Source organism: Vespula vulgaris, chromosome 5 (assembly GCF_905475345.1).
Source record: "Vespula vulgaris chromosome 5, iyVesVulg1.1, whole genome shotgun sequence".
NCBI classification, from domain to species: Eukaryota; Metazoa; Arthropoda; class Insecta; order Hymenoptera; family Vespidae; genus Vespula; species Vespula vulgaris.
In genome coordinates this window covers 6437543-6450112 of record NC_066590.1, presented here as the reverse complement: position 1 = coordinate 6450112, position 12570 = coordinate 6437543, and the positions used below count along the sequence as shown (strand labels likewise).

Below are 12570 nucleotides of genomic sequence, written 5' to 3'. Positions count from 1 at the left end.
GATCGAACGTAACGCGTCCTCGCTTGTTGCACACAAAAAAGAATAGTAAACACGTAAACAGTAAAATCAACGACGACGGTCTTAACAAACCGAAGTGCATATATACGTTTATCATTGACGAATTACGATCATGGAACGTACGCCGCAGATGATCGTCCGCCATCTTAGTTTCCTATGTTCACGGACATTTATCGATAAGTGATCATCCTTCTTTATCGACCGATCGTTACATACGCATTCGATAATCACATGTTAACAATGCACGACGAACTCGTATTATAAAATATTATAGTTACGTCGTAGTACGAAAGACAAAAAAGAGAAGGAAAGAGAAAAAGAAAGAAAGAAAAAAGAGAAAGCAGAAAAATAGAGGGGAAGATCAAAAAGATAATAGACCTTGTGATCGATCGTTCGCGGGCTCTTCGAACAGAGAACGTTGATTCGCGTTGTGCGTATTAAAGAGGAGGATGGAGTGAGTGAAGTGAGAACAAAATAGAAATGACGAGAAGAGAAGGGTAAGAAAGAGAAGGGGAATAGGAAGAGGGGAAGAACGCGCGCAATGCAACGCATTTTCAGATCGCGTCTTCGTCGCGAAGGACGCGAGGAGAACGGTTCCCCACTTTTGGCGGCCTCGAGGGAGAGCGAGAGCGTGAATTTTCCATGGGCAACATACAGTACTAAGAGAGCGTCGTAATCGTCGTCACGTTGTAGTGTACCATCGTCGTTCCCCATCTTCGTTTTGTTGATCATCCTTTGAGACTTTGATCACGTTCAAATCATACGTACAAATTGTCTTTCAAAGGAGAGATTCAAGAGAAATTGAAAAAGGAAAAAGAAAAGAAAAATCGTCCAATATAATCAACGATTTGTCCCCCTTTATATCCATCGATTCTAATAGTTTCGTGTGTTTTCGATGAAAAGAGTGAGATAGAGAGAAGGAGAAAGAGGATAGTAAACGTTCAAAATCGTACGTACGCGAGAAGTGATCGCGCCTCGATTGAATTTCGAAACCGGTTGAAACCGTAGCCATTGGACATCGTCGAAAAGGGCTAAGAGAACCGGTAAGAGAAAGGACGGTAGGAGAAAAGACGTTTACGATTTGGATAAAGAATCAACCATTCTTTTTATTACTCGATAAACTATTAACGTTTGGAAATCGCTGGTTGGGACTCTTCGAGAAGAGAAGTCGAAAGTGAGTATTTTTGACATTGTGTTTATATTTGATCGTCTTTCGTCAAGTTGTCGACGAAGTGGTAGGAGATTTCTCTTTTTCTTTTCTTTTTCCTTTTTGTTGAAGTTTCGTTTTCTTTCGTCCGAGGAACGAAATTTCTGCTGGATAAGTTGTGCGCATTTTTATAAAGAGTCGTACGAGCCTCAGTTGGTTTTACTTTCATCTCGTTTCACGCGTAATATACTAGAGTATCACCGTACGAGTTATCGTTGAGAAATCGTCGTTGGTCGCCAACTTAAAGGTGCATTTACACCGAGTTACAAAGTGTTTCCATTAAATTTTCAAGATTAAGATCGTTTTATAAATCAATTTAAGTTTCAATCACTTTTGTTATCTATGATTAATCATTAAACTTTTCCTTTTATACGTTTATTATCGATCATTATAAATACGTACTGTCAAAGTCCTATAATAGATCTCACGTTTAAATACGAATGTATTATTTTGAACGAGACTTTTAAACGAACTGGGTCAATTGTTTTTCCTAGACATAGGGTATCAAAATTTGTTGGAACGACTTTCGATAATGCTTTCGTAATTCTCTAGAATTTTTAAGAGACTTAAATTAATGTCAATTCGTTGCATTTAAAAACCCCTTCATGTGGTTCATCAATCGGCGCCTACGATCGTTTCAAATCGAGCACTTCGTGTTTTAAGCTCCCTTCACACCGAATTCGATGATAGTTTCGGTCGTTGTACGAATTTAAAAATAATTCATTTTTATTCGTAAGAAAAAGAAAAACGCATTGATCGAAGACGAATTCATTCGTAAAGAGAAATATTAATAGGATAATATTAAATTTAAATGAGATAAAATAAAACAAAAAAGGTAAACAAATGAAGTTTGTGAAACAATCGTAATGGAGAAAATTTATCCGTAATATTCTACGTATGCATAATAGATATCGTTTGATTGGTTAGGCGCAAACCAATGCAAACAACGTTTATAAAGAAGTCATACTTTTTTTCATTTATTTCTTTTTCTTTCGAAATTCCCGCCCGCGTGTTTGTTCTTCGTCACACGTGTCTTGGGCCACAGGTGCCATGGCGCCATACTTCGAAGAATTCTTTCTTTCTGTGCTACTTTTCTTCCTCTCTCTCTCTCTTTCTTCCTTCATAGCTTTCCATAATGATTTTCGACGACGATCTAACGATGTTTTATAACAAGCTCTTTTCGATCTCCAAATTCTTTTTATGAGTCTATTATTATGTCGAAAAAAAAAGAAATTAAAAAAAAATTAAAAAAGAAAAGAAATAATCTTCAATGATAACATTATCATAATTTTGGTTTTGCGAATGAACTTTCTTCGACTATACTCGAACGTGACTATTATTTTCTTATGCACTTCTCGCACATCTCTTTGGAAATTCCTCGTCGCGTTGAGGATTACAAATGATGATGATCTCATGCTAGACAGATTTCGTATATGAAGGATTTTCTCTGAATGCCGATGACTCAATCGAGCTATTTATTAATTGTAACGTGTTCGTTCGAAATAATACAATACATAATACAAAATAATACAATAATAATATATTTACTAGCCTGAAATAGAAGTGAGAAAGCAAAACTAAAAGGAAAGAATTATGTGTTTGGAAGATAACTTGAGCTGGTATTATTCTTTTCTTTATTTTTTTTTCTTTTTTTATTGATAATTTGAATAAATTCCTGTAATAATAAAGTTTGTTCAAGCTGTAGTAATTAGGAAATAACGAGTGTGATTAATTGTTAAAAAAGCAGTTTAATAATCCTTATGTAGATTTCATGACAAAGGAAGATAAGGTAAATGAAATTATCACTATTATTAACTTGAGTCCTCCACGCAATATGAGGAAGCAAACCCAAACTCGATGATGATGTCACGCACATATATATATATATATATATATATATATATATATATATATATATATATATATATATATATATATAAGCACTACCCTACTTTTATCCTTTAGACTTTACAGTGGCCATGGATTACTTAATGTAAAGGGAGAATTCACTTTCTCCCTCTATCTGTGTCTCTCTTTCTCCTTTTTTCTCTCTCTCTCATATAACGTCTTTTTAAGGTAACACTCTTGCGTGATTGTTAACGTGACTATGCTAGGAATGTGTTACACGTATATTATTACGTTGGAATATTATTATGCTTTTTTTCAAAACCAATGTGAATCTTTCCGAGATCTAAATGAATGTTTTATTGTTTAATGTTTTATTTTATGGTTAATATCGTTTAAGATCCTAATTAATAAGGACGAAACGTAATGAATACGAAACATAATGAATATCGAAAGTGCAATGACTAATTCGATATTATTAAAACGTATCATTTGGTTAATGAATATTCTACCTACGTGATTTCAATGTAAATTCGCTCATGTTTATATCATTGATTGTTTTTTTCCGAATGGCTATTTGATATCACAGGATCTATAGTCAGGTTCTTAGGTTACAATCGATTGTTGGCACATTTGATAAAATACGCAATAACATTAAATCCTGAAAAAAATTTTCATTAATTTTGAAAGTAAAAAGAGAAGGTAAAAAAGAAAGAAATATGAAATCATAACGATATGAATATAAGAATTCTTAATATAGGTTGAATCGTAAAGACGTCCAATATTTCACGCGTTTTAATTCTCTTTCGTAATCGTGAATGGAAATGAAAAATTTGATGCAATTGTGCGAAGGCAAGCGTACGCGTATAAACGTAGACGGAAACACTTGTTAAAACGTCCTCTTGAGCCTTTAGGAATTAGAATTACGCGTGGATTACGCGATCGATCCTAATTCGGATAACGTATACACGATTTATAAAATGGTTCCTAGATTTCTTAAGGATGTGCACGTCGAACGTGTCAGGGAAAATAATGTACCGAAAGAGAGAAAAAAGTTTCTTAAAAAAAGTATGTATGTATGTATATATATATGTATATGTGCGTTACGTTTGCGTGTTACGAGATTCTCGATTTCTCGATTTGTTTCGACATTATACTTGAACAATTTCGCTTTCTCACGTTTAATTATCGTTTTTTTATACTTATTGTTGTTTTACTAGATCGAGAGATTAATCTAAGATGGGATACGGTACAGAGATGGACGGTTGCGGTCGTTTTATGAAGTACTCATTGTTCTTTACAAATTTCATCATCTTCGTAAGTATAGATCAAGCTTTATCGCTTGATAAAGCTTAGCTTAACCGTTGCCAATTCCGTTTAATCAAACTAATTTTTATTGTTTTCAGATCGGCGGCGTCGTTATAACTGGGTTAGCGATATGGGCATTCGTCGATAAAGTACCTTGGATAGGCGAATTGGTCGGAAACGATTTATTGACAGGTGCTATTTATGTGTTACTAGCTGGTGGAATTTTGGTAGCTATTATCGCTTTCTTTGGATGTGTGGGTGCGTCACGCGAAGTCAAGTGTATGCTAGTCACAGTAAGTCCCTATTGAATTGCAATGATTTCTTTTCTAGATGACCTAAGCCAATAAAAATAATTATTACCTTTCAGTACTTCATAATCGTGTTCCTGTTGTTCGTGACGATGCTAATCGGCGGTGTTCTCGGTTATGTGTTCCGTGAAAAATTGTTGAGCACATTGGAACGTGAAATGTCTGGTAGCCTGAGACTGTACGATCACCGCAAATCCGTCCGTGATGCTTGGGATACTACGCAGACCCAAGTGAGTAATAGTTAAAGTAAAGTAAAACAAAAAAGATGTTTTCAAACGAAGAGACTTATACATCTTATTTACAAATTTAAGCTCCATTGTTGCGGTGTGTATGCCTGGAGAGATTGGGGAGTTCACGGTCTCCTTGTGCCACAAAGCTGTTGTCGCGAGGTTCAACCCGGACAGGTAAACATAATAGTTAAGGATTTCTTATAAATTCCAAGAATGTCAAGATAATAAAAGAATTGTTTGATACGACGAGTGTCTACGGCCGGTTAAATAGGTGTCCTTCATCCACCAATGATAACTACTATTACACTATGATTCATCAATGACTTTGCCAGGACTCGTGAATTCATATTATTTGTCGTGTTCGTGTTTATAAACACTCTCCTATCTATCATCTATTTCAAACAACATTAATTTCCTTCTCGCGATTATTTAATTCACCTAATAATACTTTTCTATCTTATCCGCTTTCTCACGCTTTCACTCGATCAACTTTCTCAAACGATACCGCCGGTTATTTACCATTGATATGCTTCTAGCGATTTAACTGCAGTGCCGGTGCTGACACAGTAAATCCATCCAACGCTTATCTGGAAGGTTGCCTAAACAGAACGCAAGTTTATATGCAACAGCATGCAGCCGTTATGGGTGGCGCTGGTATTGCTGTTGCGTGTCTCATGGTAAGTATTGTTGTCATCGAATTCTCCGTCAAAATCATGTACTACATTTTGTATTTTACGATGTAATGATTAACGTTAGTATAACGATTCCATATATTATATATCAGCGTATCTCAAACAATTTTAAAGCTGCTACTTTACGTTAAAAGCGAGAAAAATGATTAATTTGTAAGAGACATAGTTTGCAGTAAAAGTCATATGTTTAAAATAATATACGATGACTTCAGTCTACCAGGTTCTTGAAAATTGTATTTGCATCACAAGCATTTTTATATTATAAACATTACAAATAAACGTATTAGGCTGCACAGCAGAAACGTTTGAGAAATGCTGTTATATACTTATATAAATAACAGCTGTTATTACAATAATCGATGAAAGTTTAAAAAAAAGAAGAGAGAAATTATATAATATGCTAATTATAATTCTTTGTTTTTACTTTCAGTTCTTTGGCATGATATTCTCTTGTGCATTATTCAAGATGATAGAATGACAAAGCAATGACTATTGCGTGTAAAAAAACATCTCGTGAGTTCTCTTTTGATCGAGACAAGCACGGAAGATAATGAAAATCTTCAACGCATACTCGACGATTTTTCCTGCTATGAATCACACGACGATAGATCTCTATCATCGTCATTAATAAATCTGCCTCGATGTGTATCTCAATAACAAATTCTCGCCATTCGTCTCTTTATTATTTTACTATTATAAATCGTTGTATCCATATACTTTTTCTTTCTATTTCATTATATCTATACCGATATAATATATAGTATACGTATTACATATAAATATATAATATATAATATATACAAGTTATTTAAAGAATTCTTCTTACGTATTTTAGCGAATCATATTTTTATGTCCTTTTTGCGTTTATGTCACGTTAACAATTATATGTAACGTATCGATGTACGATGTTTATGTATTATAAAGAAAAGTATTTTAAGAATATTGTAATTATTATATTTCTAGCTACAAAACTTTCGATTATATAGATATATATTATGTAAACTGTAATAATAAAATACTACGATTGACTCGTACCTCTTTCTCTTCGTTATTTTACCTTCTTTCGATCCTTCTCATTATCGTCATTGTTCGAACATAACGATAACTATTGTCATTCATTCGAATATTTTCCGCTCCGGTTGACAGATTCGTTGTGGACTAAACGTCGCTAGATTTTCTATCAACGCGAGAACAATGGGACGAATTCTATACATTCCGATGATCGATACTCTTAATAAAGAACAAAAAAAAAAGAGGAAACCAAGCCGAGTGTCGTCACCCCTAGCAACCCCTGTATGTGAATGTCACTCGAATGATATGTCGAACTTCGACGTTCCTCTGAAATCGGTGACAACTTCGATTAATTAAATCGTAAATGATTCGTTTAGACGTACCGTAAAAAAGATTACGAAGAAACAACGGAGATGTGAAAATATATGTCATATATTTTATTAGATGTGTGTGTTTCAGTTTAAATAAAGAACGGATTCGTTGCTAATTTAATAACGGATATAAAATATCGTTATTTAATTTCGTCAAACGTACGTGCACGGCCGGATACATTATTATTGCAGGAATTTCGATTCGCGATTTCCATATCTATCTTTCACGTTCGAACACGATGTTACATGTACGAACGTATTGGTTGTTTTACGAATTTGAAAGATCACAAAACACGTAGAGAGGATAAGATAAACGTGAGATTGATAAATGAAAAAGTAAAGGAATATTTGTTCTTTCTCCTTCTCTCTCTCTCTCTCTTTCTTTCTCTCTTGCTTTTTCTTTTTCTTTTAAAAGAAGAAAAACGTTTGCACGAGTCCCGACACGAGGATGCGATGCGAAGACTCCGATAATCGTGGCAGAACGCGCGGAAGAAATTCCCTTCTCTGTAGCGATGCACGAAGAACGTCTCGTGTTTCCAGCGAGCCGGAGGAACAGATGTTCGATGCTGTGCCGGTGAGAATCCAGAGGTTATATACCTACCTACCTACCTACCTACCTACCTACCTACCTACCTACCTACCTACCTATCTAGCTAGGGCTACAGTGACAGAGAGAAAACCGGTTAAGGGATTTTTCCGTGTACGCTCGAGCTGCATTGCTTATTTCACCGGAGAAAGATCAAGTAGATGATGACGATCATCGCATTTGAAAACGGTCGACGGATCATCGTCTACTTAAATCATCTCATTTATCATTTAAAACGAATTTAGGATTAATTTGAGATTAGCCGAACGAATATATTAACTCAACGAAAAATATGTATCCAATTTAAAGTTGAATACTTTCTTCGCTTTTCTTCTTTTTTTCAATTAATTATTTTTTCATCGACGTTCGTCCTTTTTTTTTTTTAATATACAGCTTATTTTGAAAAGAAATTATGCATACGCGACGTGGTTGGTCCACCAGAACGATTACCATCCTCCTGGACTTGGTTTACATACGGAACCCTTTATCGAGACGCCTACGTACATTAAAGCACGACGGGTTGCCTTAATTTAGGCGTCTAACAAAGATGAACGTATACATTGATCGATCCACGGAATTCTCATTTCCTTCTAATTATTCCTCCTGTCTCGTTAGCAGATCTCATTTCGACTGATTGACTTACCAACGTAACTAACTTTCCTTAATACCATCTAATTTATTTTCTACCGATTTTCTATCTTATATTCATCTTTCTCTTTTTTCGTATAACATAATATTTTTATTTATGAAGTTTTCGTATCAGTAGTTTATCGTATGTTATTAATCGATATTATTATTATTATTATTAAGATTATTAATTATTGTTCTTGCCCCAATTTTGATGATAATCTTATCGTTGTCATATCTGATCTTTTAAACCCACAAGAAACTACTTTAATTTCAATAAAAAATTCTCTCTTTCTCTTTCCCTCTTTTTAAACCCTATCACGTCTGCGGTACCGTTTCTCTTTCCGAGAGACTGTATCAACAACGGGTGGTGACTCGACGTCCATCTCCCTTCGGTTTATTCACCCTAAGCATCACGTATGCGTCACCCTAAGCACGCGCGTCCTTTCTGAGCGAGGCGTGACTGGCTGCCATCCTTTAAGCACGCTCTACGCATTTCTGCGTGCACACAATTTTCCCTCCTCGCTTTGCTACCACGAAAGACGAAGAGTATAGTATTCTCTCTCTCTTTCTCTCTGTATATTTCTTTTTCTTTCTCTCCCTCTCGCTCTCTATCTATCTTGCTCTTCTTCACGTTTCTCTCAGTTTAACGTTATCCAGCAGACGTTGCTTGGCAAGTAGACGAGCCGGCTACTGTGCAAACACCTTGTTTGCACAAAACCTGCGATTTGCGCAAACGTCGTCTGTAGCTTTCGCGATGAAAAAAAAAGAGAAATTTCTTACGGTTACCTGGATTCACGTAGTTTTCTGTTTGAGATCATCAAACTTTTTCTTTTCCGAACCGATTTCATTCAATTTTATGACTCGAAAGAAATTGATTTATTTTATATTTTCTTTTATATTATTATCGTTCGATCGAAATAAAATCCTATTAATAAATAAACGATTACGTTTTTTCTGCAGACTCTATAATCGTTTTACGGATTTAAAACTATTCCTTTACGAATATAAACTCACATGCCGCGAACAATTCTTACATTAACGCGTTCTATTACAAAAGGGAAGGGTTTGCAATAACGAAGAACGAGTTCTGCGAATCTGATCAAACGTTCTCGCTCGCTCTCAGAGATTATGCTCTTTGCATTAAGTAATCGCTAAATGAGAAGAGTTAGAGACGATTCTTTCTAGGCTTTGCGATTTTTTCTCTTTTTTTATTTTCCTCGAGGCATGCCGTTTCTATCGGATTTGAAATTCTCATTCTCCTTTGATGGGAAATGGTCCGGTCGAGAAAATCGTTTAAGCTGCGTCACATTTGCATTTTTTTGCTTGTCAAGCTGGAAGATAGAGAACACAGAGAGACAAAGAGAGAGAGAGAGAGAGAGAGAGAGAGAGAGAGAGAGAGAGAGAGAGAGAGAGAGAAAGAGACTGGAAACTCTTTCGATAGTAACACGCTCTTTATCGGCATTCTTCTCCGATCCTGTAGGACCTCGAGAGAAAAAATTGAAAAAAAAAAACGAGAAAATCGTTGCTGAAGTGGGAAAATGCGGATGGGACAGCTAAAGTGAGAGAGAGAGAGAAAGAGATCCTTCTATCGATTCTGTCTCGGGAATTAAATCGAAAGGGAGAAAGAGAGAGAAAGAGAGAGAGAGAGAGAAATTCGCCGACGGACGTATCGTCGAAAGCGTTTCTTTTGTTCGTGACGAGCACTTTTCTCGATTAATTTTCATGTTCGGAAAAAAAGCAAAATTTCCTATGACTACGCGGACTTCGTCGTTCGTGTTGTCGTCGTCATCTACTCCCATTCGAGATAGTTTTTTTCAAACGTTTCTCCTTTCGCATCTCTTCTTCGGTTCGCTCGTTGAATTTTCGTGAAAAGAGACGATTCCCTTAACGAGAGCTGGAAGAATTTGCAGGGGGCAAGAAGAGGAAGAAAAAGAGAAAAAAATTCGCGATACGAGGGGTGCTCCGCGTGGAAATAAAAAGAAAACAAAAAAAAAAGACAAAGAAAAGAGGAGAAAAAAGAGAAGCAGAAGAGAAAAAACCAACCTAGGGCGACTTAGACGGGCCTTCGTACAGGCATACAAAAGTGCATCTCGTCGAGCGTTACAATCTTCTTCCGAGACGAGGGAAGAAAAAAGAATAAGATAGTGCAGGCAGTCGTGCCGGTAAAAAGAAGAGGAAGAAGTGGAAGAAGAAAGATCGCAAACACGGAAAGTAGAGCAGTCGAGGTGAGTGCACGCACGGGCACGGTGTGTTCCGGCTTCTATGAAGGAGGCCCAAGCTTAAATCAGAGCTAGGTATGTAGCTATATATATATTATATATTATATATTTGGCACGTATATACCTAAGATAGGAAAAGGAGAAGAAGAAGGAGGAAGAGGAGGATAAGGAGGAAGAGGAGAAAGAACAAGAGAAGCGAAACGAGAAGACCAGACGGAGGCTGATTTCGAAAGAGCCGAAAGATTATTACGCGTTGCCGTTAATGAAAGAAGGAAAAATAGAGTCCTTTTCACGCTCTATGCATCTTTCTTCCTATCTATCTCTCTCTCTTTCTCTCCCTCTTTCTTTCTCTCTTTTTCTATTTCTACGTTTCTCTCTTCCTTCCTTTTTACGTCCCTAAGTTCAAAGTGGAAAGAAGCACGAACAAAAGATACTTTCGAGAAATTCAACGTCGACCAGACGTAAAGCTTGTACATATGTACGTATCTACCTACCGGTGAAAATCTTTCGAATATTTAGAAAGGAATTGCTACTATTACTACTAGCGCTACTACTACTACTACTACTACGTGAAGCTTTGGGATTTGGAATTTTAACGATCGATAAAAGATGTTGAAAGGAAAGCAAAGATACAAAAAAAGAATTGAGAAAAGCAAAGAGAAAAAAGATGAAAGATAAAAGAAAAGATATGTGGACAATATACGCGATAGGAAAGTTTCGTTCTTTTATATATAATATTATATACATATAACTTTTTTGCCCATTTTCTACCCTACATCTTTTTAAGCAGCTACCCGTTTATATGTAAATAAAACGCTAGCTTCTTTCGAAGAGATAATAAATTGTAGACGGCAGGGTAGGAGGAGATATTATGGGTGGGGATAGGAAGGTAAAAAAACGATTATGACGTAGGAAACGTGAGTTTAACAGATCGAACAGGCTTGCAATTTCTCGTTGCCGATGCAAATTCGTACTACTTTGCTTTCACCCCTCGAGAATTAGGTACTTATCTATAGGTCTTTGGATTTCCAATTGACATGAATGAGAACGAAAGTTATACGATCTTTCTAATCGGCCATCTCGATGTCTCGTGACGTGAAAAACGCCCGACGATAAATCATTTCTCGATGGGTAAACGTAACAGGAAGGAAGAAATCGATCTCTCGAGTTATGATAGTCGTCTCTCGATTCTTCTAAACGAAGAAGAGAAGGAGGAAGATGTAAGAAAGAGTAGTCGTGAAAATACGAGGATCGACTTCCGCTCTCAAACTCGCGACAGTTTAGATTTTTATCTCGAACAGGAAAGCTCGTTATCACCTGTTCCGTTGAAGATGTAGATGTGATTAAGAGCGATCGACCGAGATCGCGAGTAGATCTCTTATTACGAACGAGAATCGTTTATTTCTCTTTTTCTCTCTTATCTTCTTTCTACCGATGAAAGAGACGTAGAGAGAGATATATAAAAGATGAATAGACTAGAAGGAAAAATGTTATGCGATATTACCGCTTGAATCCATTACTATAGAAAGCACAGAAATACGAGAATCCATTCACGAGTGATTTACGTTATCTTAATTGAGAAAAGAAAGTAAGAAAGAGAGAAAGAAAATAGAATTTGTTAAGAAGAGATATAAGAGAATTACTAGGATAGATAGGAAGAAGGAAACGATCGAGAAAAATCTCATTAGCGCTGGTTTCCAAGCTGAGGAAATTCATTTATATAAGTATAAATATATATATATATATATATATGCATCTGACATTCGAGAGAAGCATTTTCTCAATTTGCCGACTCGGTAATTTTTTTCCAACGACTATTGGACTTTGCCATCTCTTTTTCTTTCTATTCATACATCAGCAACGAACCTTAAGGCTCGCGCGGGTGTCTGATTGCAAACGCGGCAGAGTGCCAGGCAGACGGTTCTGTCAATCCCCCACCACCAGTACGATGCCGTCGCTACCGAATGCCTCCTTCACTACCACCAACATCAGCAATATCGCCATCGCTACTAATACTAACAGACCGTTCCTCCTCCACTTCCACCGCCACCACCTCCACCACTACCAACTCCATCGGCGGTGGCACCGGCAGGAGGCCACCATTGCCACCACCATGGAAACCGACCAGACGACGACGAATGCGCA

The 12570-nt window shown here is 36.5% G+C and overlaps 1 protein-coding gene across 1 annotated transcript; it reads left to right on the top strand.

The window, feature by feature from the left end:
* The first annotated feature begins 351 nt into the window (after positions 1 to 351).
* On the top strand, positions 352 to 6642 carry LOC127063692 (CD151 antigen). Its single transcript, XM_050993740.1, has 7 exons — positions 352 to 1192; positions 4291 to 4387; positions 4477 to 4671; positions 4746 to 4916; positions 4998 to 5090; positions 5453 to 5593; positions 6039 to 6642. Exons 2-7 carry the CDS (start codon positions 4310 to 4312, stop codon positions 6084 to 6086), a joined length of 726 nt encoding a protein of 241 aa, XP_050849697.1. The 5' UTR covers positions 352 to 1192; positions 4291 to 4309; the 3' UTR covers positions 6087 to 6642.
* Positions 6643 to 12570: the final 5928 nt, after the last annotated feature.